This window comes from Pleurodeles waltl, chromosome 1_2, assembly GCF_031143425.1.
Source record: "Pleurodeles waltl isolate 20211129_DDA chromosome 1_2, aPleWal1.hap1.20221129, whole genome shotgun sequence".
NCBI classification, from domain to species: Eukaryota; Metazoa; Chordata; class Amphibia; order Caudata; family Salamandridae; genus Pleurodeles; species Pleurodeles waltl.
In genome coordinates, this window is record NC_090437.1 from 154,160,146 (window position 1) to 154,186,553 (window position 26,408).

The following is a 26,408-nucleotide window of genomic DNA, read 5'->3' on the forward strand; positions in this document are numbered from 1 at the left end:
TTGGAATTTGTCATGTGATCAGGTTTGGCTGAGTAGTCCAGCAAATGCAAAGTCTTGTACCCCACCGCTGATTCATCAATGTAGGAAGTTGGCTCTGTATGCACTATTTCAAAGTAAGGAATAGTATGCACAGAGTCCAAGGGTTCCCCTTAGAGGTAAGATAGTGGCAAAAAGAGATAATACTAATGCTCTATTTTGTGGTAGTGTGGTCGAGCAGTAGGCTTATCAAAGGAGTAGTGTTAAGCATTTGTTGTACATACACACAGGCAGTAAATGAGGAACACACTCAGAGACAATTCCAGGCCAATAGGTTTTTGTAGAGAAAAATATATTTTCTTAGTTTATTTTAAGAACCACAGGTTCAAATTATACTTGTAATACTTTGCATGAAAGGTATTGCAGGTAAGTACTTTAGGAACTTTGAATAATAACAATAGCATATATACTTTTCAAATAAAACACATATAGCTATTTTAAAACTAGACACAGTGCAATTTTCAACAGTTCCTAGGGGAGGTAAGTATTTGTTAGTTTTTGTAGGTAAGTAAACCACCTACGGGGTTCAAGCTTGGGTCCAAGGTAGCCCACCGTTGGGGGTTCAGAGCAACCCCAAAATTACCACACCAGCAGCTCAGGGCCGGTCAGGTGCAGAGTTCAAAGTGGTGCCCAAAACGCATAGGCTTCAATGGAGAAGGGGGTGCCCCGGTTCCAGTCTGCCAGCAGGTAAGTACCCGCGTCTTCGGAGGGCAGACCAGGGGGGTTTTGTAGGGCACCGGGGGGACACAAGTTAGCACAGGAAGTACACCCTCAGCAGCACGGGGGCGGCCGGGTGCAGTGTGCAAACACGTCGGGTTTGTAATAGGAATCAATGGGAGACCAAGGGGTCTCTCTTCAGCGATGCAGGCAAGGGGGGGGGGCTCCTCGGGGTAGCCACCACCTGGGCAAGGGAGAGGGCCTCCTGGGGGGTCACTCCTGCACTGGAGTTCCGATCCTTCAGGTCCTGGGGGCTGCGGGTGCAGGGTCTTTTCCAGGCGTCGGGATCTTAGAGTCAGGCAGTTGCGGTCAGGGGGAGCCTCGGGATTCCCTCTGCCGGCGTCGCTGTGGGGGCTCAGGTGGGACAACTTTGGTTACTCACAGTCTCTGAGTCGCCGGAGGGTCCTCCCTGAAGTGTTGTTTCTCCACCAGTCGAGTCGGGGTCGTCGGGTGCAGGGTTTCAAGTCTCACGCTTCTGCCGGGAAACGCTGTTGCCTTTAAGTTGCTCCTTTAGAAACAAAGTTGCAGTCTTGGGTGAACAGGGCCGCTGTTCTCGGGAGTTTCTTGGTCCTTTTAGAGCAGGGCAGTCCTCTGAGGATTCAGAGGTCGCTGGTCCTGGGGAAAGCGTTGCTGGAGCAGTTTTCTTCCGAAGGGGGGAGACAGGCCGGTAGAGCTGGGGTCAAGGCAGTTGGTGTCTCCGTCTTCTCTGCAGGGTTTTTCAGCTCAGCAGTCCTCTTCTTCTTAGGTTGCAGGAATCTGAGTTCCTTGGTTCTGGGGAGACCCTAAATACTGAATTTAGGGGTTTGTTTAGGTCTGGGAGGGCAGTAGCCAATGGCTACTGTCCTTGAGGGTGGCTACACCCTCTTTGTGCCTCCTCCCTGAGGGGAGGAGGGCACATCCCTAATCCTATTGGGGGAATCCTCCATCTGCAAGATGGAGGATTTCTAAAAGTCAGAGTCACCTCAGCTCAGGACACCTTAGGGGGCTGTCCTGACTGGCCAGTGACTCCTCCTTGTTTTTCTCATTATCTCTCCTGGACTTGCCGCCAAAAGTGGGGGCTGTGTCCAGGGGGCGTGCATCTCCACTAGCTGGAATGCCCTGGGGCATTGTAACATGAAGCTTCAGCCTTTGAAGCTCACTGCTAGGTGTTACAGTTCCTGCCGGGGGGAGGTGTGAAGCACCTCCACCCAGAGCAGGCTTTGCTTCTGTCCTCAGAGAGCACAAAGGCTCTCACCGCATGGGGTCAGAAACTCATCTCTCAGCAGCAGGCTGGCAGAGCCCAGTCAGTCCTGCACTGAACAATTGGGTAAAATACAGGGGGCATCTCTAAGATGCCCTCTGTGTGCATTTTTTAATAAATCCAACACTGGCATCAGTGTGGGTTTATTATTCTGAGAAGTTTGATACTAAACTTCCCAGTATTGAGTGTAGCCATTATGGAGCTGTGGAGTTCGTTTTTGACAGACTCCCAGACCATATATTCTTATGGCTACCCTGCACTTACAATGTCTAATGTTTTGCTTAGACACTGTAAGGGCATAGTGCTCATGCACCTATGCCCTCACCTGTGGTATAGTGCACCCTGCCTTAGGGCTGTAAGGCCTGCTAGAGGGGTGACTTACCTATGCCACAGGCAGTGTGAGGTTGGCATGGCACCCTGAGGGGAGTGCCATGTCGACTTAGTCATTTTCTCCCCACCAGCACACACAAGCTGGCAAGCAGTGTGTCTGTGCTGAGTGAGGGGTCCCTAGGGTGGCATAAGACATGCTGCAGCCCTTAGAGACCTTCCCTGGCATCAGGGCCCTTGGTACCAGGGGTACCAGTTACAAGGGACTTACCTGGGTGCCAGGGTTGTGCCAATTGTGGAGACAATGGTACATTTTAGATGAAAGAACATTGGTGCTGGGGCCTGGTTAGCAGGGTCCCAGCACACTTCTCAGTCAAGTCAGCATCAGTATCAGGCAAAAAGTGGGGGGTAACTGCAACAGGGAGCCATTTCTTTATAGCATCTATTTTCAAATTCTAGGAATAGTGCTGCCTATAAATCAGATCTGTGACAAGCTTGTGCTCTGCGTGGGCCTATCTATTATTCTGGCTACAACAATGGCACTACAAATGTCGCCTAAGCACACTAGGAGGCAACGTACAGCAATAATGCATATATATTGTCTTTCCATGATCACTCATAAACAAAGTATGCATACCTGACGTGTGGCACGCGATGGTCAAAACTTATTTCTCACTGCAAGTAATTGAAACTAGTCTCTCCTTTTTCTGCTGCGCTTGGCCTTCAACAGCAAGCTTTCAATTAACGTGCTCTCCACAAACGAACATAAGAAATATACATTTATTGTACAATTTTCTTTAGGTACAGATCTACAATTACAATCGGGTTTTCACTGTATAGACATTTCGAAAAGCTTTTGTAAAACAGTTCATGAGTGATCAGAATATCTACAGTATTATTTCATCAGTCGTTTTCTTTTTTTCAAAAGTGCATCCCGCAATGAGATCTGGAAGAAAAAAAGGGAACATTTTAGCCAAAGAATCTTACAGATACATTTAGCAGCTTCCAGCTGTTAATGAAACAATACATATTTCGCTTTTCCTTCTTTGGTGCTATTTATTGGTTCAAAATAAACCAATGGATTAAAATATATACAAAAGCATGGTGGTACATTTGGCCTCATTTTGTTTGACTTGATTAAGAACATAGTAGTACTTTGATGCTTTTATCTAGTAGGATTAAAATGAAAGTTTCTTAATGCTGTTTGCGGGTTCACAAGTCTGATTAAGCACATCATTAATTCACCAACATCCCTGGCAATATTAAAGAGCACAACCATCTCACAACTAATCTAGTTTGTCAAAAACTGTCTTATGATAGCTTTACTTCAACGGGGGCTAGCCTGGTTGTCGGGGAGTAGGGATGTCATGTGAGAAGAAAACTGCTGACTAGAGTCCGCCACCGGGGTTTTCTTTGGGCATCTGCGCAGGTAAATGTGTAGACCATTAAACACACCAAGGGCAGATTTTGACTTCAAGAAACTCGTGTACTTTGGCAACGTTTCTGGTACATAAAAAAAAATAAAAAATAAAACACAACGCTTGCTGCGATCTGAGAAAAGAAATCTAGTTAGAGAGTCTAGGTTATTAATATATAGTGGTTATTTTTTCAGTCTTTGGGACTAGTAGTACACAAAATGCTTTCTATAACTATTCGGAAAGCACAAATAAAGATTTAAGCAACACAAACTATCAACTGCACATAAGGAGTACTTGTGCAACACATGAACCATTCACAACTTGTGCCCAAAAAGAAAGTAAGTATAGGCTTTATTCGGGAGTCAGGTGTTGCATCAGCAGCAGTGAGGTGTAGCTTGTTGCTAGGAAGTTACGACGGAAAAAGTCATGACCTGAGGAAGTGGGATCACGACACTACTGTTTTTGTCGAGTGTAAGAAAGTGCCATGATGTTCATGAACGGCAAGGGATAAAGATTCCAAAGTGTAAGTTACACGAACATTACACTTTGACGTTCTGTGATTTAAAAGAGGCACTTGACCAGTGTATCCTATAGGATACTTTACCTACCTATAGCCTTCTGGTCAGTTCCGAATAATGACAGGCAGTTGAAAACAAATGCACTCCAACCCAAGATTCAAAAGGAAAATCAAGGGTTTGGCCATAACCAGAACGTTCATTAAGCTCTTGACTGCTGAAGCGTTTGCACATACCTGGGATGAACACTTTTCACAAACTTCTTACTCAGGACATTTTTGCACAACATGTCCCATTTTCAACAGATGGCCATGGCATATAAATGCATATGCTTAAAGTATTGCAAGGTGTATGGAAAGAGCTATAGAAATATCAATGATATGTCACTGTGGCAGGGAAGCAGTTAATATATGTGCAAAGAACAAGCTCAACCGCTCGGCCACTAACCTTGCAGCCAACAGGACCAACTAAGTGGTGGGTGACCCGACTGAGCTTACCTGCTTGTCTCGAAAGGAACGTTTGTTCTTTGTCCGGACATTCTGGCTGTGGCGCACCATCATGAAGCTTTTGTTCTTCTTCTTTTCCTTGTTGGTGGTGCTGGCATACGGATTCATTTTAGTTTTCTTTCTTACAAATTCCTTCCTGTCAGTCTTCCCAGACTGTTACAAGCATAAACAATAAAAAAGAAAGCCATTGGAAATCTCAAAATCTTCCTTCAAAATTCTATTAAAATAACACAAATAGATGAAGCATACAAAAATACAATTCTTCCAAGCAACAAACAACATTAATCTGTGGTGCAGAGGCATAGTTTCATACATTTGCCTGCAATCATGCATCAGAACACTAAAGCTAAATTGCCTTTCTTTGCTCCAGATTTATCATCGCTTTCTTATTGAACAAAAAAAAGAGTACAGACTTCTCACCATAGCAGTTGCTAATCTTGTTTCTTTGTCAGATTTGGGTTTTTTATGAAGATGCTCAATATCTCGCAGCGTAAGCAACTCCCCCCTGTCATTGGAAAGACAAAATATTTAGTTGGAAAGCAAAAACATTCGAGAATATACGCAAAGTTATCACGTCAGAGCCCAAAACATTAAATTAGGTCATTTTGTTCCTTGTACCTGCTTTCCTCATCACTGTCTATCTCAACATTTTTTCTCTTCTTTGCTTTGCCAGGGGCTGAGTCAACTTCCTTGCTGATCTGGGCAAGGCGGATTTTCTTGAAATCTTCTTGTGTTAAAATTCTGCTGCCGCTAACAGCTGTTGCTTTGGATTTCCGTTCTTCTACTGGCATGGCTTTAATTTTCTCTGTCTGGAAAAGTACGATTTCGTGAAAAACGTGTGGAAAAAAAACATTTTACATGGATGTGCATATGTGTGTTAAATTTCTTCACATCTAAATAACATGTCTAGCTGTTGGGAAACTGGACTGTTTGTTTATATAGTAACTAACGGAAACAATGAGATTTTTAAGACCCAAAGAGAAAATGTAATGACACGCCTACGAGTGAATTCTTTAATGAGACATACTTTGAAAAACATGGTGCACGCCGCATTAGAGGAGGTATTGATAGGAAATACGTAGTCTACAATCTAAACTTGCTTATAAATCCATTCTTCTTTCATATACGTCCAAAAATCTATATCAACTTCTTAACTGTAAAAGATGAGTTTAAGCAGATGTGGTGTTTGAACCAGACAAGAGGGCTTCTCTCACCAAACATAGAAAAATAGAAGAATGAAATTGCTTGCCTTCAGAGAAGAACAGTAAAGCTTAGTCGCTGGCATTAGAGTGCCACAAGACACTGCTTCCGCCACAGTTAAGTGTGGGCTGGTTCGTCGTTTTCAAAATAACCCCCTGTACTGTACAGCTGGATTACAAAGATCAAAGTCGAGAAAACCAGAACTCGGACGAAGCTGTCATCTGCTTCGCCCCAAGGATTTGGAACACTTTCCCTGAAACAATTTGGAGTATCCAAGACATTCTCTCCCCCCCGTGAATCAGCCTCATCTATGCTCCTCTCGCGCAAGTAGCCTCAGCAGGTTGTGCAGTGTGGGTTGGGCTGCCACATCAGCTTGGGCCTTCGGCCGTGCATAGGTGTTGAAAGTTAAGTTAATAATAATAAAAAACGACGTTCACTAAAAAAACACTTATGTTTGAGGCTCAAACACACAAACCAGTTAGTATAACAAAGCACATGACAAGACACAACTCCCATTTGACCGCCATGAACAAAACAACTCCTAGTCGTCCGGCACGTTGTTCTCAAATCAGTTCGGTCCTGTGGTGGATGTCAATGATTTTGTGTGTTGTCTCAACCAGGACTCCGTTTTTTTTCCAGTGAATTTTTATTATGCATCTGCTACCGGCGTACATACAAACATTCTCTTGCACACACAAATTGCAAGTCAGTTATTTTACAGCTTCATTTAAAAAAAAAAAAAAATAATTACAGTTGAGTTAGGGGCTCTGGTAACGCACAAATAATAAAAGAACGTATCTCGAAACCAGGGAACAGAAAACGCCGAAATCACCCCATGTATACATGTTTAAAATGAATGTAAAAACATCATATTTTGTGAATATTGAGGGAAATAAAGATTTAATTTGGAGCCCAAAAAACAAGGACGGCCTCCATCAGCTAGGATTTCAGAAGAAATGTAATAGAGAACAAGCAGAAGACAGAACAAAGCAGACTAATGGATAAAAAAAAATAGCTACTTATCTTGGGGTCTTTGGTAGAGCTCCTTCTGGTGCATATTCCTCGCTTGTGAATCACACCTCAGGTGCAAGAACGGATCCAGAAACTCTTGCAATAGCCCCTGTTTGCAAGTAGTTGGTGCTATCGACCTAGAATCACCATTTTGCCCTACCTCTATACACGATGATACCGTGTTGCATACAGGATTAATCCCTTCGCAGTTGTCGTCTATTTTTTTTATGTCGCTTTAGCTTAAAATTACTTATTTTTTCCCCTCAAACTTTCTTTATTAAGTTTTGTTGGGTACAAGGATTATAGGTATCAAAATATCATGACAGAAGATCACAATATGAATGCCAATGTTAAATACAGTATCATACCGATAGGTCCGCCAATATTGCAACTAGAAAACCAAGAGCCTATTTACATTCACTGTCATGAAAGTATATTACAATTTCGCAAGATAAGTGCCCAATATCACCCCCTTTCCCCCAACATCCCGAAAGGATGGGAATAACTAAACTGAACTACGTACATGTGTGGAGTAGACAAGGTAGATGCTAACTGTGAGAAATTGAAGCCAATAAATCAGGAGGGTCACAATAGATATGGCAGAGGATCAGGATTAGTGCAGTCTCAGAAATCATACGGGCTCAGATATGAAAGAGGTGGAGCGCTCTCCTGAGCGTGGGGCACGATCCCCAAAGGGATTTAATAATATAATATTAAAATAAATATATGTAATTTAATAATCTAATGTAATTTAATATCTGCTCCATTGTGAGACCTTCGCAAAGGCTTCAGGTTTCTTTCAGGCTGCCGCTAAGGCCTTTTCGTCCGCTCCGAAGCTTAACCATAAAATGGACAGGTCTCCCACCGTTTGTAAGGGACTTATCACACAACCCCAGGAAAACAAATTCTGGCATATCTGGCAGAGGAAAGCCTAAAATCTCTCTTATCTGAGCTAAGTTCTCCGCCCAATAAGGTTGTATTGCAGGGCAGTCCCATCAAATGTGCTGGAAATTCCGTAAGTGCCCGCAACCCCTCCAAGATCTATCAGATGAATCTGGGTATAGTTTGTGAAGTTTTGCTGGGTGTAAATACCATTCGTAAAGCACTTTAAAATGTGCATATCTAAGACCCATTGAGCGATTAAATCTGGGAATATCTCTCCAGAATTTCCGCCATTGATCTGTGGTAATCAATATCCCCAAAATCTGTTCCAAAAAGTTGTATGTCTAGGGGTAGGACTGCTGGTAGTGGAGCCCAGGAGTGAGTAAAGGAAGGAGACACAACCCCGGTGCCTCTAGGTTGTCGCTTATTTTTTTATATGGAGAGTAGATCCCTGGTGGCTGCCAGCTGCACCTCTGACTGCATTATCCAGTCTTTTATTTGGGTAAAATGGTAGAACTCCGTGACCGGTAGCTTAAAATTTTATGTGAGGATTTCCCACCCGTGGAAGAGGTCAGATATTGTAAGGCAGTCCCCTTCCTGGCATACATCAAAGGGTCAAGGGGTTAAAGCTGATTTAAAAGCTTTATTGTAGTGTATAGGGGTGTAGGGAGAGGGAAAGGATGTCAAGCTATGCAGAAGTGTTATCCAATCCCAGGCTGTCAGAGTGGTTCTAGTCATGGTGCTTCAGTAAGCATTGAGTGGGCATTCTGATTTGGGTTTCCACAGGACGTCCCAGATCGTTCTCCTGGTTACTGCTCTATCCATATATAGCCAGTGTTTGTCGGATTCCCTCATGGACCATTCCATTATTACTCTTAAATGTGCTGCTTTGTAGCAAAGTGTGAAGTCTGGGAGAGCCAGTCCCCCTGCCTCTTTTGGGAGTGTTAGTACTCTGCATGGTAGTCAGGCTTTGCGGTTTTAACAGATAAAATTAGCAATCATGGAGAGGAAAGTGGAGACAAATTCTTGGTCAACTTAAATTGGGAGGCCCTGAAAAAGATATCGGAGTCTCGGTAACACTGTCTTATTCACAGCGTTAGTGTGATCCAGCCATGTCAAGCACTGTGGGGCCCATTTTTTAAGGCTGTATTTTAATTGCCATAACAGGGGAGGATAATTTGCTTTGTGGAGATCTGTCATCCTAAGGGTAGTCTTTATGCCCAAGTAAGTGATTTCCTTTTTGACCCTATGAAAGGGGGTGGAGGAAGCAATCTCCTCCATTTCTATTGTGGGAACAGTGAGGGTGAGTAAAAAGGATTTGAAGATCTGCGCTTGTTTCGCAGACTTGGTAAATGTGTTTGTATGCATCCTATGAGGTTGTGAACTGTCTAGGCCGGGATCCCAAATGAGAATGAAGTCACCTATCAATATAATGTCTCCTTTGGCAAATGCTCATAGCAGAGAGAGGAAGTAAAGGAGGAAATCTGCTTGACCTGAGTTCGAGGCATATATTATGGCTATTGTACATGTGCAACCTTTATCAGTGACTTAGACCATGAGTATTCTCCCTTCTTTATCGGATTTATAGCACATGATTTGAAATTTTAGGGACCTGTGAAAGAGCAAAGCCACCCAGTTATGTTTGGTAGTGGCGGACGATTTGTAGATCAGTGGGTATGGTCCTCACTACGTTTTGGGTAAGTTTCTTGTAACGCTAACACGGCAAATCATCAGCCCTCTACATATTTCCAAAATTTGTGGTGTTTAGCAGGGGAATTAAGTCCCCAAACGTTCCAGGAGATAGTGTTTCAGCCAAGGGTAAAGTATATACCGGAATCGTATTTCAGATCTGTCTTAGTGTAGGTTTCAATAGTGGCTGAGTTTCTTCCCTCGTAATGTCCTTAGCCCCATCCACCTAATCCTCTTCCCTTCACCCCCATTTCGATTCTGTCGAGTCCGGACATGCAACAAATATAAACCCAGCAAACCATAAAAACATGGAAGTCTAGGCTCCCTAAAATAATAGAAACTTATTTCAAAGCACGTAAGGTCAGAGATTATGGATCCATGTCCACCATTGCACTCTGCAGGTGTCTTAGAATGGCATAAGTGCCCGGTATCTGGCAACAGTTCAATCTCTCATAGATGCACCTGGAGGGATGTATTCCTAATCAGCCCTGGTTTGGCCCAGTCAGTTGTCTCTTGGTCGCAACAGTTTCAGAGTGTGTTTGAATGATTACTCCGGGACATCAGCTCCTGGGCTGAGTTTAGACGTGTGTACCGTGAGAACTCACTCACTGGGGCTGCAGAAGAGATTTATGAAGATCCATCAAAACTGTTTCATTTGCCTGTGAGTTTCCCTCTCTGCTGTGTCTGTCGTGAGCCTCCGGTCTTTGTCCTCACATGGTCCACAGGGGTTCTTCCTTTTCTTGCTATCTGAGCTCAGATGAATAGCTGCAGTCAGACTCAGCAATGATGCGTAGTCCTCCAACTCAGTGAAGTGGTGCATCTTATTCTGGTCCAGCAATATTTAATGTTTCCTGCATAACAGGTCAGTCACAGGTTTAAGTTGCAAGTGCCTAGATAGGGTGGCTGGGGCAATGTCTTGGAAAAGCGCAAATGTAGCTCTTTGGATGCAACTGGATCGTGTTGTCTGGCTGTCTGAAGAATCAGTTCCTTGTTCTTAAAAGAACGCAGCTTGGCAAAAATGTCTCTAGGGTGCTTCCCCTCTCCACCGGTCTATGGTTCAACCCTGTGCACCCTCTGTAGCCTTACTTCTGCGTGATCTTTTCCTAAGAGTTCAGACCATATGCCGACTACGAAGGCTTCTAGATCTGGTCCCTACATACCTTCTTCCAGGTCACAGATCCGGATGGTGTCAAATCGGGAGCAATTTTCCAGGTCTTCACATTTTAGTATGATAGTCTGCAGCTGTGTTCGTAATTGCTCTGTTGAGGTCCCCAATGGGGTTGCTCTCTGGTTTAAGTCTTGGCATTTAGTTTCGAGGTCAACTGCGCATGTGCTCATCGAGTCCACATCGGCTGTAAGGAAGACAGAAGTTAATGTCTACTCTAAGGGTCTCCAGAGAGAAAGTTAGATCTGCTTTCATTTCTTCGCTGAGTTCCTTCTTACAATCACAGAGAGAGAGGAGAGGAGGTCTTCTTTCCTCAAGGTCATAGTTGCGCTGGGGCTAGAATCGTCGGCCAGGTCTCTTGCTTCCGCTGGAGAGAAGTAACTAGATAACCTATTTGATTGCGTCTTCTTTGGCGGCATATAGGCTACCTGGGTTGTAAGGCTGGAGGTGACTGAGCAGGAGCAGCCAGAAGGTGCTCAAATAGGATCGGACAGGTAGGCCCAGGACAGGCATGTTAAACATCTCAGAAAAGGAGGGGAAGGGTCAACATAGATAGTGGCATAACTGGTCTCCATTAGGAGCTCTATGGTAGGCAGCCAGGCGGCACCCTTCCCGCTTGCTAAATCTTGTTCTTTGAAGTTCTTTGAAGTCCTATCCCGTAGTGTGGCTGAGGCAATCAAATATTGTGCCCTTTGCCACCCACGGGTCCCAGCCAGGTGTTGTAAGATTCGCCACTCTCCTTTAAAATGGTAATACTATTAGGGTAACCAGAAGGAGACTAATGCCCATGAAATAGTGTCTTGGAGCATGGGGAGGCGGCTGGGAATGTGGCGCAAAAGCCTCCTAAGCTATGAGCATTAGTAATTTGAATATAAGGAATGTGCTTGTCCCCTTCGTGATCTCAAGGACTTGTTACACCCAGTCTGCCGAATAGTACAATTATGGAAGTGGTCAGCTTTCCTGATTTTCTCCCCTTGCGGGTCCCAGCCTCTCAGCTGTGATCTTTGCAGGCCTCTACAGGTCTGCGTCTCAGATAAGGGAGTCTATGTGAGGCCCCCTGCAGGTCGGTAGCTTGGAGCGGAAGGGGTTGCCAGATAGTGGGGTGGGTGAGTGCAGAGGCAGTGTGGCAGCTTTTCAGGTAGGGTGCATGAACCGGTTCGCAAATGCATCTTCTCACCTCCTTGTAGGAAAGTGCCCCCTTTGGCATGCTACCCCCCACACTCACTTTTTGCCTGATGTTGATGCTAGCTTGACTGAGTGTGTGCTGGGATCCTGCTAACCAGTAACGTACAAGTTACTTAGTTTCGGGAACAAAATATCTGGTATGGACATATCCGAGTTGCAGACTCCTTACCTTAGAATTTTCCCCCAGGCGTCAGACTGGAACCAGAGATTTTTTTCTTCGAGCTATACCCTTGCGCATCGGTAGGTGGCATCGTAGTCACCGTGATGTAGTCAGGAGTAGTACATAGACGTCGCCTCAGCACAGTGACATTAGTTTCTTTTAACGACTTTCCACACCAGAGCGCAGAACCGCTAAGAACACTGAGTTTGGTGCACCAGAGCAAAGGACTTGAAGGGGGAATCCCTGTCCCTAGAAATCAGTTTGCAAGCGGGGAGGATAGGTGGATCGGTAAGGAATCTGCAACTAGAATATGTCTCTACCAGATATTTCGTTACCGAAGGTAACTAACTTGTACATCTGATGGAAACTTCTAGTTGCAGATTCCATACCTTAGAATAGATATCCAAGCACTGCCATCCTCGGAGGTGGGCTGCGAACCAAGATCATACTAGAAAATCCTGCAGGACCGAACGACCAAAGTAGCCGTCCCAACGGACCGGACTGTCCAGGCAGTAATGTTTAGCAAACGTGTGCAGAGATGCCCACGTAGCTGCCTGGCAGATATCCAGGAAAGGAACTCCAGCGTGCTAACGCAGTGGAAGCAGCAGTCGCTCTGGTGGAGTGAGCGCACAAGCCCTCAGGGGGTTGCTTGTTCGCCAAAACATAGCACATCTTGATGCAGAGAAGTACCCATTGAGAGATAGTACGTTTTTGCACCGCCTTCCCTTCCTTCGCACCCACATACCCGACAAAGAGTTGATCGTCCACCCGGAAATCTTTAGTACGATTAAGATAGAACGCCAACGCTTTTTTTTGGTCCAGACAATGGAGTCTCTCCTCCTCAAGGGAAGGATATGGGGGTGCGTAAAAAGTAGGCAAGGTGATGGACTGGCCTACATGAAAAGGCGTAACAACCTTGGGAAGAAAGGAAGCCTTATTGCGTAACACCACTTTGTCAGGGTGCACAGACAAGAATGGAGGCTTGGAAGAAAGGGCTTGAAGCTCACTCACTGCAAGCAGAAGTGAAGGCAACAAGAAAGACAGTCTTGAAAGTGAGGCGCCGTAAAGGGCAATTGTGCATCAGCTTAAAGGGAGTACACATTAAGTAAGGACAAGATTGAGATCCCACTGAGACATGATAAATGGAGTGGGAGGAAATACATGGGTGAGACCTTTAAGGAATCTATTCACAATAGGAGATTTGAAGAGTGAGAGCTGAACAGGTAGCTGAAATGGCAGAGAAATACCCTTTAACCCCTTAGAAAGTTCTGGAATCTGAGAGGAGACATACATTTCCTTCCACCCACCGTTTCCCCAAGTCATCCGATACAAATGGTACCTCACTTGTGTGGGTAGGCCTAGTGCCCGCGACAGGAAATGCCCCAAAACACAACGTGGACACATCACATTTTCCCAAAGAAAAGAAGGCTGTTTTTTGCAAAGTTTCTAGCTGTGGGCTTTGTCCTCTAGCTCAGCCGGTACCTAGGGAAACCTACCAAACCTGTGTATTTTTGAAAACTAGACACCTAGGGGAATCCTAGATGGTGTGACTTGTGGGGCTTTCACCAGGTTCTGTTACCAAGAATCCTTTGCAAACCTCAATATTTGGCAAAAAACCCCCACTTTTTCTTCACATTTCGGTGATAGAAAGTTCTGGTATCTGAGAGGAGCCACTAATTTCCTTCCACCGAGAATTCCCCAAGTCTCCTGATAACAATGGTACCTCACTTGTGTGGGTACGCCTAGTGCACGTGTCAGGAACAGATCACACAACAGTCAATGTTGGTCCTTACATGAGGGCAACTGTTGACCCTGGGGTGATCCATTCCTGACGGAGGCACTAGGTACAGGCACTCAAGTGGGGTGGCGTTTTTATCAGGACAGATGGGGAAACACTGGGTGGTAGGAATTTTGTGGATCCCAGCATATTCCTGTACTTTGTTTGACAGAAATGCAAGAAAAAAATAAGAGTTTTTGTTCAACATTTCAGGTTTGCAGGTATTCTGGGTAAGAAAACTTTGGGGAATCCACACAATTCACACCTCTGTGGACTCCCAGGATGTCTAGTTTCCAGAAATGTCTGGGTTTAGTATGTTTCCCTATATGGCCGCCGAGCCAAGGACCAAAAAACGCAGGTGCAGGCTTTACAAAACCAGTTTGTTTTGTGATAGATCATTTTGATGTCTCCACAATAAGATTTGGGCAGTGGAATTTGGGGGTGAACTAAATTGGGTAGCCCCCAAGAGAGCACTCTCTCTGTGCTTGCCGCTGCATGCACCTGCTCTCTGGGTTGGGCTACACGCTATTGTCCTGCTGCAGAGACTGTGCTTGCGAAGGGACAGCAGGACTGTCCTCATCACCTCCCTCATAATCACTGGAAGAGGAGCTATCGAATTGGACTCAGACGACTGAAAAATCCCTCCCAGAGACTGCGCCATTGCCCTAACCTTCAGATGATGTGTGTTATACCTGCAACAGTAGAGGTCACCTTACCTTCGCTTCTTCCCTCAATCAGCATGTTCTCTCAAGACACAAAAAAACAAAAAAGACACACTATTACATCACCTTGTTACATATCAATTGTCACAGTCTTTAGCGCCTCTAGCGCCCAGTCCAATAATCATTATTGGTTCTCCCACTCCCATTACCTCCGCCTCCGATTCCCTCACTACCACCCAGCAAAAGTGCATTTCATCTCTCCATAACTCCCATTGCACATACATTTCATTTGTATTAAAGCGCAGGTAATGGCTGGCTTTACTAATCGACTCAGCTATTCATATATAATATAGTTTTGATCCTTTCAGTAGGCATATAAACCTTCTGCGCTACTTTATGGCATCAAAACTGCCACTAGACAAAAGTCAGATCCTTTTCTAACAGAAACATAATCACAGGTTACTTGACTTTTCTATTACTGCCTAAAAGCTACAGTTGAAACGCGTCAGTTGAAGTATGTGCATTGCTTTCAAGACGCAGGCTGTAACTGCAAGAGAACTGGTGGCAAACATATATATGAGATCACTTTTATACTTGGGTGTGGTTTTCCTGGGGGCCGGTCGCAGCCCCCAGGGAAACCACACACGTTGACAAAAGTGATCGCTATGTATAAATCTATATATATATATATATATATATATATATATATATATATATATATATATATATATATATATATATATATATATATATATAGAGAGAGAGAGAGAGAGAGAGAGAGAGCGCGAGAGAGAGAGATCTATCTATATAGAGATCCATATATCTACATATCATTATATATATAGATCTTTTTTTTTTTTTAACAGCTGTAATGGCCCCCAGAAAAACCATATAGCTGTTAAAAATAAAAATGTTGCCCCCACAGGGGGTCGCCCTACCTACGGGCGACCCCCTGTCTATTTCACTTTGTTTAAAAACATATTTTATTTACACTGGGAGTGGGGGGGTCGGGGGGGTTCACGGTTGGTAAATGGGGGTGGGGTGGGGAGGGTTCACAATTGGTAAACCTACCTTAAAAAATATATATATATGCCCAAGTGAAATCCCTGGTGTCTAGTGGGGGTTTCCTGGCCCTCAATGGGCCAGAAAACCTGTTTAGGAAGGTCTCGTTTGAAAGGGAGAATCTCCCCTTTCAAACGAGGCCTTTGGGGCTGTTTTCCGCACCGGAGCAGGAAGCAGGCGAAAGGCCACTTCCTGCTCCAGTGGAGAAAACAGATAGTGACATCAGCGCACCTCGCGGCGCGCTGACATCACAAAGGGGCGGTGGGGTGGGGAAACACGGAAGAGCTTCTGTGTCTCCAAGGGTATTTTTTAACCCTCTCCCTGGTGTCGGCCACTGTTCGTGACATGCACCAGGGAGGTCGTGTGGGAAGCGGTTAAGGGTGCCCAAAGCAAAAGAACCTCAGATAGCGGCGCAGAGAAGGGATCAACAGATTTGTGGGTACACCATGTCACAAACTTATGCCAACAACAGGCGTATACCGTTTTGGTGGAGGGATGCCTGGCTGCCAAGATAACATCGAGACTTCGGGTGGAAGATCAAAAGTTGTCAACTGCTGCCGCTCAATCTCCACGCATGGAAGCAGAGATTGGACAGGTTTGGGTGGAGAACCGTTCCCTGTTGCTGCGACAGAAGATCTGCCTGAAGAGGCAGTCTGTTTGGAGGATCCGAGGCCATGTTCAATAGCTCTGGATACCATACACTCCGTGCCCAGTCCGGAGCTACCAAGATGACTTGGGGCCTGGTTTTTCCTGATCTTCTTGAGAACTCTTCTTGAGAAGTGGTATAGGCGGAATGGAGGCGGGAGTTCCACTCAAGACGAAAAGCGTCTCCGAACGAGTGCCGCCTTGGAAACTCCAATGCGCAAAACAGCTGAGATTTTGCGTTCTCTGCAGAGGCGAACATATCTAGCCAAGGCTCTCCCCATTGCTGAAACAGACCTTGCGCTACCTCCGGATGAAGACGCCATTCATGATTGGCTGTGCATCGACGGCTGAGTTTGTCTGCTCTGGCATTGAGAGAACCCACCAGATGTTGAACCACTAGGGTAATGCCCTGATATTCCAGCCATGTCCAGAGGAGTAGTGCTTCCTGACAAAGGGTCCCTGTTTGTTGCAGTACCACATGGCAGTCCGTGAACACATACATTACTTTCCCTTTGAGAGAGAGAAGAAGGGAGAGGAGCCAAGATGGCGGCAGAATAGGAGCGCCATCACAGGGCTCCGTCGTCAGAAGCAGGCCAAGAGCAGCTAAAAAGAAGGGTGGACCCCACAGTTCCAATTGGAGCCACGGGAGACACTCCGGGCTCTGTTGTAGACATTTGTGGCCCTGTAGGATGGCGGGAAGGTGCTCAGCGAACTGCAACAGAGCCACAGTCAAAATGGCAGCCGCGGTAGCAGTGCACGGATAGAGCGGCCAGGACAGGATACAGGTGGTCCCAAGCCGTGGGGACCCACACCTTGGCCCATTGGGGCAGACACCACTCCCACCCGCTGAGGTAGAGAGAAAGCGGAGGTGAGCGCCATGAATGCTGGGGTGGTGAATGGACGGAAGAGACCGCAGCTGCATGTGGTGGGCGAGGAGCAGCAGCGAGGCGCCACCTCATGACTGGAGAAGGAAATCCGCAGTGAGTGAGAGTCTGGGGAGAGTGGCGGACGGAGAAGCGCACAAGAACAGAGGGGCGTAGCGCCAGTGCGGTGGACATCGCCCTGTGAGGTAGAGGCAGGTGAGGGGCCTGGGGGGCCTTCCTGGGTTCCCCTGGGGGGGGGGGGGGGGAGAGCGGCCCTCGAAGATCATGACGGACAGGCTGGTGGGAGAGGCGAGATATCAGGTGACCAGCAAGCCAGTTGAAGGGACTATGCAGAGCGCATGGAGCATATGGAGGTGCGTGTAGAGGGCAGATCTGACCGGCATGTGAGTGAAGAGGCTGTGTTCTAGGAGGCCTGGGGACACGAATAGATGGGTGGCCTTCTCCATTGGGTTACCATAACTGAGCCTACGGAGAGGGACTACGCCTCCTGGCTGGAGGTGGGGCTGGGAGAGACTCCCGTCAGAAGCAGAGCACTGGTGGCCTGAGGACAGGTTCTGGATCTTGGGTGGGTGGGGGGGCTGGGGGAGTCAGGTTTTTGTCCTGACGATGCTGCTTGGGGTGGTCACAGAAAGAATGCCCAAACTAGTCAGAGGAGAGGCAGCATTAACCAGGAGGTTATGCAACACAAAGACAAGGCAAGAAAGACAGTAGCCTGAAAGACCTCTTTGCTAAAACACCGCCGAAGAAGCAGGAACCCGCTCGCGGTGTGGGGACGGAACCCGGCAGGGGCAACAATGTTCAAACAGGGGAAGACTATGCTAACCCAGTGACAAAAGCCTTTATGGAGCAACTATTTGGGGAGCTCCAAGAAGATTTCGCTACCCTCAGGCAGGAGCTTGCCACAACCGTCAAAGAGCTCAAACGAGAGGTGGAGGAGGTGGGTCAACGAGAGGACACGGTGGAATGCACACGTGACACAGAGGAGGAAGGACTAGACCACCACAGGCAGGAGATTATAGCTCTCCAAGACATCAACCGGGATCTGCAGTATAGACTCGAGGACTTGGAGAACAGGTCCCGGCGATCTAACATCAGCATTAGAGGAGTACCAACACAGGCAATAGCGGGATTCCTGGAAGTCTTCGTGATCCGTCTGTTCAGGCAGGTGGCGCCGGCTCTTAACGACCAAGACATAATATTGGACCGTTCACACAGGACTGGGCACCTCTCCCAGTCCCCAGGCCAGCCAAAGGATATACTCACATGCCTTCACTACTATAAGCCGATGGAGCAAATTTTGACAGCGGTCCGTGGCATGAATGCTACAGACTTCGAAGGCCACAAACTATACTTGTTCCAGGATCTTTCCTCACTGACACTACAGCGCCGGTGCGCTCTGTCACAGTTATGCTTCAGGGAAAAAGAATTTGCTACAAATGGGACCATCCCTTCTGTCTCCAATTTGTTTGGCAGAATGAGATGTGTATTATATGCACACTGGCATGGACTTGGGGCAGAGTAGCCCCCTTGCTGGGGGTTCAGAGGCGATTTTGTGGGTGCCACATGGGAATCATGGTCACGAAGCTAGACAACGGAAGAAACAACCCCCCAAACCATCGGAGGAAAGCAAGAGGGAAAGAGAACACTTGCTCCACAGTTTGCGGCACCATGAGGGTCTACAGAAGACAGGACCAAGACCCTAACACCCTATCGCCTGACAAGACAATATCACTCATCAGGACTTGGGAGGCGGGCAGGGGTGGCAATATGGCTAGCTAAGCATTTCACAGGGAAACTAATAGGCATACAGGCTGAGATGAATGGAAGACTTTTATCCCTGCGCATAGACATACATGGACGTAACATCACCATAGCCTGCATTTATGGCCCTAACGAGCATCAAGAGGAGATTTTTGAGGGAGGCCACTGGGCAGGTGCTGGTTACGGCTGACGCAGACATTCTCATGGGGGGGATTTTAATATAGTCCCTGACACTCACGTGAACAGATCAGTGCAGCGATGTGGACAGACAGGGGCTTACTTAGTGGGCTTCCGAAGGTGGTTGGAGGAGGGTGGTTTGACGGATGTTTGGCGAGCATATAACCCGACACTTTGAGAATATACATTTTTCTCAGCTGCACACCTGACTTATGCGAGACTTGACCTCTTTCTGGCCACCTACTACATGCAATCACTCAGAAACTGGAGTGGCGTCTATGTCCAACCATGCTCTGATCACATTACGACTCACAATTTCGAGCCCAAGCAGGAGACTGCGGCTACGGCGGCTAAATACCAAGCTTCTTGCTGATGAATAAATACGCACAGAAATAAAGGATACAATTACATCATACCTAAGCATTAATGATATGCAAGAGACTGCTGTGGCAGCAGTCTGGGTGACGTTGAAGGTAGTAGTTAGGGGTCAATGTATAGCTATTGCAGCCCGCGCTAACACACTCAGGAGGGAGAAGCAGCGGCAGTTAGAGGTCAGGATAAAAGAGCTGGAGGGGCAACAGGGGGTAAAGGGTGCGCAGGAAGTGAAGCGACAGCTGGTGGTGACTCGTAAACAATTGAAAGCACTAGATATGGATGGTGCGGAATACGCCCTCTTGCGCACTAAGCAGATGTATTATGTGGGGGGGGCAGTAAGGCAGGGCGGCTCTTGGCACATCGGCTGCGTGAACAGGTGACGCAGCGCTGGGTAAATTCAATACAGACACGAAGGGGTGCAGTCAATACAGATCTTGAAGGAATTTGAGGATTTCTATGCCTCACTCTACACGGCGGAACAACTAGATGATGGGGCAGTAACGAGATACTTAGACGAGATACCTATGCCCAAATCCCTAAACCGCTAGCCAGCGTGTTAAACAAGGATATTACCAACGCAGAGGTTTTAGTGGCTATCCAGTGACTCCGCACGGGCAAGGCACCAGGGCAGGATGAGTTAGAGGCAGAATACTATAAGCTTTTTGGAAAACTTCTGGCTCCGGTGCTGGCACGACTGTTCAACAGCTTTGCCTCTACCGGACTGCTGCCCCGGTCAATGTGGACGGGTATCATTGCAGTTATCCCGAAGCCTGGCAAGGAACCAACCTTATGTGCATCCAATCGCCGGATTACGTTGTTAAATGTAGACACTAAACTCTTTACAGACATCTTGGCGTATACACTAAGCCCCCATATGCAGGGACTGATAGACCCAGATCAGGCTGGGTTTATTCCAGAGAGAACATGTGTTGATAACACTAGGAGACTTTGTCACAGAGGTCAGGGGGAGCCTCTGGATTCTCTCTGCAGGCGTCGCTGTGGGGGACTCAAGGGGGTCGTCTCTGGCTACTCACGGGCTTGCAGTCGCCGGGGAGTCCTCCCTGTGGTGTTTGTTCTCTGGATCTCGAGCCGGGGTGGTGGGTGCAGAGTGTGAAGTCTCACGCTTCTGCCGGGAAATGTGCAGTCTTTGAAAGTTGCTTCTTTGTTGCAAAGAAGGAGCTGGTTTTGAGCAGGGCTGCTGCTCACTGGAGTTTCTTGGTCCTTTAGTCCAGGGCAGTCCTCTGAGGCTTCAGAGGTTGCTGATCTCTGTCAGTTGCGTCGCTGGTTGCAGGTTTTCGAAGTTGGAGACAGGCTGGTAGGGGTGGGGCCAAAGCAGTTGTTGTCGTCCGTCTTCTCTGCAGGCTTGCAGGTCAGCAGTCCTTGTTTCTTCAGGTTGCAGGAATCTGATTTCCTGGGATCTGGGGAGCCCCTAAATACTGAATTTAGGGGTGTGTTTAGGTCTGGGAGGGCAGTAGCCAATGGGAGGGGGCACATCCCTAATCCTGTTGGGGGAATCCTCCAAACTCAAGATGGAGGATTTCTAAAGTTAGAGTCACCTCAGCTCAGGACACCTTAGGGGCTGTCCTGACTGGTGGGTGACTCCTTGTTTTTCTCATGATCTCCTCCAGCCTTGCCGCCAAAAGTGGGGGCAGTGGCCGGAGGGGTGGGCATATCCACTAGCTGGGATGCCCTGGAGCGCTGTAACAAAAGGGGTGAGCCTTTGAGGCTCACCACCAGGTGTTACAATTCCTGCAGGGGGAGGTGAGAAGCCAGTACAGGCAACATGTCTGGTGGGTGGCAGGCTGGCAGAAAATAGTCAGCCTACACTAGAAGTCGGATTGGTATCCAAGGGGCATCTCTAAGATGCCCTCTGGGTGTATGTTACAATAAATTGCACACTGGCATCAGTGTGCATTTATTGTGCTGAGAAGTTTGATACCAAACTTCCTAGATTTCAGTGTAGCCATTATGGAACTGTGGAGTTCTTGTTTGACAAACTCCCAGACCATATACTCTTATGGCTACTGTAGGAAGTTGGCTCTGTATGCACTATTTCCAAGTAAGGAATAGTATGCACAGAGTACAAGGGTTCCCCTTAGAGGTAAGATAGTGGCAAAAAGAGATAATACTAATGCTCTATTTTGTGGTAGAGTGGTCGAGCAGTAGGCTTATCAAAGGAGTAGTGTTAAGCATTTGTTGTACATACACCCGGGCAATAAATGAGGAACACACACTCAGAGACAAATCCAGCCAATAGGTTTTGTTATAGAAAAATATCTTTTCTTAGTTTATTTTAAGAACCACAGGTTAAAATTTTACATGTAATATCTCATTTGAAAGGTATTGCATGTAAGTATTTTAGGAACTTTGAATCATTTCATTAGCATGTATACTTTTCACATAAAACACAATAAGCTGTTTTAAAAGTGGACACTTAGTGCAATTTTCACAGTTCCTGGGGGAGGTAAAGTAATGAAAATGTCACTTACCCAGTGTACATCTGTTCGTGGCATTAGTCGCTGCAGATTCACATGTTTCGCACAGTCCGCTGCCTGGTGTTGGGCTCGGAGTATTACAAGTTGTTTTTCTTCGAAGAAGTCTTTTTTGGTCACGGGACCGAAGGACTCCTCCCTCTTCGGCTCCATTGCGCATGGGCGTCGACTCCATCTTAGATTGTTTTCCCCGCAGAGGGTGAGGATGGAGTTGTTTGCTATAAATAGTGCCCATGCAATGGAGTGAATACGTATGTACATAAAAAGTTTATAATAATTATTTACAAATGTACAAGTGTTTAAGATTTAAGATCTACTTCTAAACGGCTACAGGTTTCCCGGGGAGGCGGGAGGGCACATGTGAATCTGCAGCGACTAATGCCACGAACAGATGTACACTGGGTAAGTGACATTTTCAGTTCGATGGCATATGTTGCTGCAGATACACATGTTTCGCATAGACTATAAAGCAGTTACCTCCCCTAAAAGCGGTGGTTTAGCCTGTAGGAGTTGAAGTAGTTTGGAATAATGTTCTTAGTACAGCTTGGCCCACTGTAGCTTGTTGTGCATTTAGTACGTCTACACAGTAGTGTTTAGTAAATGTATGAGGCGTAGACCAGGTTGCAGCCTTACATATTTCGCTCATAGGAATGTTTCCTAGAAAGGCCACTGTAGCACCTTTCTTTCTGGTTGAGTGTGCCTTTGGTGTAATAGGCAATTCTCTTTTGGCTTTAAGATAGCATGTTTGAATACATCTGACTATCCATCTAGCAATGCCTTGTTTAGAGATTGGATTTCCTATGTGTGGTTTTTGAAAAGCTATGAACAGTTGTTTTGTTTTCCTGATTAGCTTTGTTCTGTCAATGTAGTACATTAGTGCTCTTTTGATGTCTAATGTATGTAGTGCCCTTTCAGCCACGGAATATGGTTGTGGGAAGAACACTGGCAATTCTACTGTTTGATTTAAATGGAATGGTGAGATTACTTTTGGTAGAAATTTTGGATTTGTTCTTAGAAATATTTTATTTTTGTGTATTTGAATAAATGGTTCTTGTATGGTAAATGCCTGTATTTCACTTACTCTTCTGAGGGATGTGATTGCAATGAGAAATGCGACTTTCCAGGTTAGATATTGCATTTCACAGGAATGCATGGGTTCGAAAGGTGGACCCATGAGTCTTGTTAAGACGATGTTAAGGTTCCATGAAGGAACTGGTGGTGTTCTTGGTGGTATAATTCTTTTTAGCCTTTCCATGAATGCTTTAATAACTGGTATTCTAAATAGAGACGACGAATGAGTAGTTTGTAGGTAAGCAGATATTGCTGCGAGGTGTATTTTTATAGATGAAAAAGCGAGATTCGCTTTTTGCAAATGTAGTAAGTATCCCACTATGTCCTTTGTAGAGGCATGCAATGGTTGGATTTGATTGGTATGGCAGTAGCAAACAAATCTTTTCCACTTAGATGCATAGCAGTGTCTAGTGGAAGCTTTTCTAGCTTGTTTTATGACCTCCATGCATTCTTGTGTGAGGTCTAAGTGTCCGAATTCTAGGATTTCAGGAGCCAAATTGCCAGATTCAATGATGCTGGGTTTGGATGCCTGATCTGTTGTTTGTGTTGTGTTAACAGATCTGGTCTGTTGGGTAGTTTGACATGCGGTACTAGTGAAAGGTCTAGTAGAGTTGTATACCAAGGTTGTCTTGCCCATGTGGGTGCTATCAGTATGAGTTTGAGTTGGTTTTGACTCAACTTGTTTACTAGATATGGAAGGAGAGGGGGAAAAGCGTATGCAAATATCCCTGACCAACTCATCCATAGAGCATTGCCTTGTGATTCGCGGTGTGGGTACCTGGATGCGAAGTTTTGGCATTTTGCGTTTTCTTTTGTTGCGAACAAATCTATCTGGGGTGTTCCCCAAATTTGAAAGTACTTGTTCAGAACTTGGGGGTGAATTTCCCATTCGTGGACTTGTTGGTGGTCTCGCGAAAGGTTGTCTGCTAGTTGGTTTTGGATCCCTGGAATAAATTGTGCTATTAGGCGAATGTTGTTGTGAATCGCCCACTGCCATATTTTTTGTGTTAGGAGGCACAATTGTGTTGAGTGTGTTCCTCCTTGTTTGTTTAAATAATACATTGTTGTTATGTTGTCTGTTTTGACAAGAATGTATTTGTGTGTTATTATGGGTTGAAAGGCTTTTAACGCTAGAAATACTGCTAACAGTTCTAGGTAATTGATATGAAATTTTGTTTGGTGTACATCCCATTGTCCTTGAATGCTGTGGTGATTGAGGTGTGCTCCCCACCCTGTCATGGAAGCATCTGTTGTTATAACGTATTGAGGCACTGGGTCCTGAAATGTCCGCCCTTTGTTTAAATTGTTGCTGTTCCACCATAGAAGCGAGAGGTATGTTTGGCAGTCTACCAACACCAGATCTTGAAGTTGACCCTGTGCCTGTGACCATTGTGATGCTAGGCACTGTTGTAAGGGTCGCATGTGTAGTCTTGCGTTTGGGACAATGGCTATGCATGATGACATCATGCCTAGAAGTTTTAGCACAAATTTTGCTTGTATCTTTTGGTTTGGAAACATAGCACTTATTACCTTGTGGAATGCTTGCACTCTTTGTGGACTTGGAGTGGCAATTCCCTTTGATGTGTTGATGGTTGCTCCTAGATATTGTTGTGTCTGACACGGTTCGAGGTGTGATTTTGTATAGTTGATGGAGAAACCCAGTTTGTGAAGGGTTTGTATGACATATGTGGTGTCGTTTGTGCACTTTTTTACTGTGTTGGTCTTGATTAGCCAATCGTCCAGGTAAGGAAACACATGTATCTGTTGTCTCCTGATATGTGCTGCTACTACTGCTAGACATTTTGTGAACACTCTTGGTGCAGTTGTTATTCCGAATGGCAACACTTTGAATTGGTAATGTATTCCTTTGAATACGAACCTTAGGTACTTTCTGTGAGAAGGGTGTATCGGTATATGAAAGTACGCATCTTTTAGGTCTAATGTGGTCATGTAATCTTGCTGTTTGAGCAGTGGAATGATGTCTTGTAGTGTGACCATGTGAAAGTGGTCCGATATGATGTAGGTATTTAGTGTCCTGAGATCTAATATTGGTCTTAATGTTTTGTCTTTTTTTGGAATTAGAAAGTACAGGGAGTAAACTCCTGTGTTTTTTTGTTGTACTGGTACTAACTCTATTGCATCCTTTTGCAGTAGTGCTTGAACTTCTAGTCCTAAAAGTTCTAAATGTTGTGGTGACATTTTGCGTGTTTTTGGAGGGATGTTTGGTGGGAATTTGTGGAATTCTATGCAATAGCCATGTTGGATTATTGCTAATACCCAATTGTCTGTTGTAATCTGCTGCCAAGATTGGTAGAATTGGCTTAGTCTTCCCCCCACTGGTGTTGAGTGAAGGGGTTCTGTGACTTGAAAGTCACTGTTTAGGTGGAGGTGTTTTTGGAGTCTGGAATCTTCCCCTACTCCTTGGGAATTGACCCCTCTATATCCCCTGAAACCTCCCCTTTGGAATGAACCCTGATATGGTGTGGTTCTTGTTTGTTGGCTGGTGGTGTCTGTGGATTGGCCACGAAACCCCCCTCTAAATGGAGCTTTTCTAAAAGAGCCTCTGCTCTGCGGGGAGTAGAGTGCGCCCATGGCTTTGGCCGTGTCTGTGTCCTTTTTAAGTTTTTCAATGGCTGTGTCCACCTCAGGGCCAAAAAGTTGTTTCTCGTTGAAGGGCATATTAAGGACAGCCTGCTGGATTTCAGGTTTGAAGCCTGAAGTGCGGAGCCAAGCGTGTCTCCTTATGGTGACAGCAGTGTTGACTGTTCTCGCTGCAGTATCGGCTGCGTCCAGTGAAGAGCGGATTTGATTGTTTGAGATTGTTTGTCCCTCTTCAACTATTTGCTGCGCCCTTTTTTGGTATTCCTGGGGAAGATGGTCTACGAGAAGTTGCATCTCATCCCAGTGTGCGCGGTCATATCTGGCCAGCAGCGCTTGAGAATTTGCGATGCGCCACTGGTTGGCTGCCTGTGATGCTACTCTTTTTCCTGGCGCATCAAATGTTCTGCTTTCTTTGTCCGGAGGTGGGGCGTCGCCAGATGTATGGGAATTTGCTCTCTTGCGAGCTGCCCCTACTACTACGGAGTCAGGTGGTAACTGCGAAGTAATAAACACTGGGTCTGTGGGTGGTGGTTTGTATTTCTTATCCACCCTTGGGGTGATGGCTCTTGATTTTACGGGCTCTTCAAAAATTTGTTTTGCGTGCCGTAACATCCCTGGTAGCATTGGGAGACATTGATATTGGCTATGTGTAGCCGAGAGGGTGTTAAATAAAAAATCATCCTCTATAGGATCGGAATGCAGTTGGACATTGTGGAATTCTGCAGCCCTAGCCACCAGTTGCGAGTATGAGGTACTGTCCTCTGGCGGTGACGGCTTTGTGGGGTATGAATCGGGATCATTGTCTGGCACTGGGGTGTCATATAGGTCCCAAGCGTCTTGATCCTGATTA

At 46.0% G+C, this 26,408-nt stretch overlaps 1 protein-coding gene across 3 annotated transcripts in view; it reads right to left on the reverse strand.

Annotated features, from left to right (window-relative positions):
* Positions 1–3,086: 3,086 nt before the first annotated feature.
* Positions 3,087–26,408, reverse strand: part of SDAD1 (SDA1 domain containing 1) — a 412,284-nt gene continuing 388,962 nt past the window's right edge. For all 3 annotated transcript variants that reach the window (XM_069236846.1, XM_069236848.1, XM_069236847.1), the window contains 4 exons: positions 5,378–5,568; positions 5,180–5,264; positions 4,751–4,912; positions 3,087–3,266 (listed from right to left, as the gene is read on the reverse strand). In XM_069236846.1, coding sequence (XP_069092947.1) covers positions 3,216–3,266; positions 4,751–4,912; positions 5,180–5,264; positions 5,378–5,568 — 489 coding nt within the window. In that variant the 3' untranslated portion in view covers positions 3,087–3,215. The remainder of the gene's footprint in view (positions 3,267–4,750; positions 4,913–5,179; positions 5,265–5,377; positions 5,569–26,408) is intronic.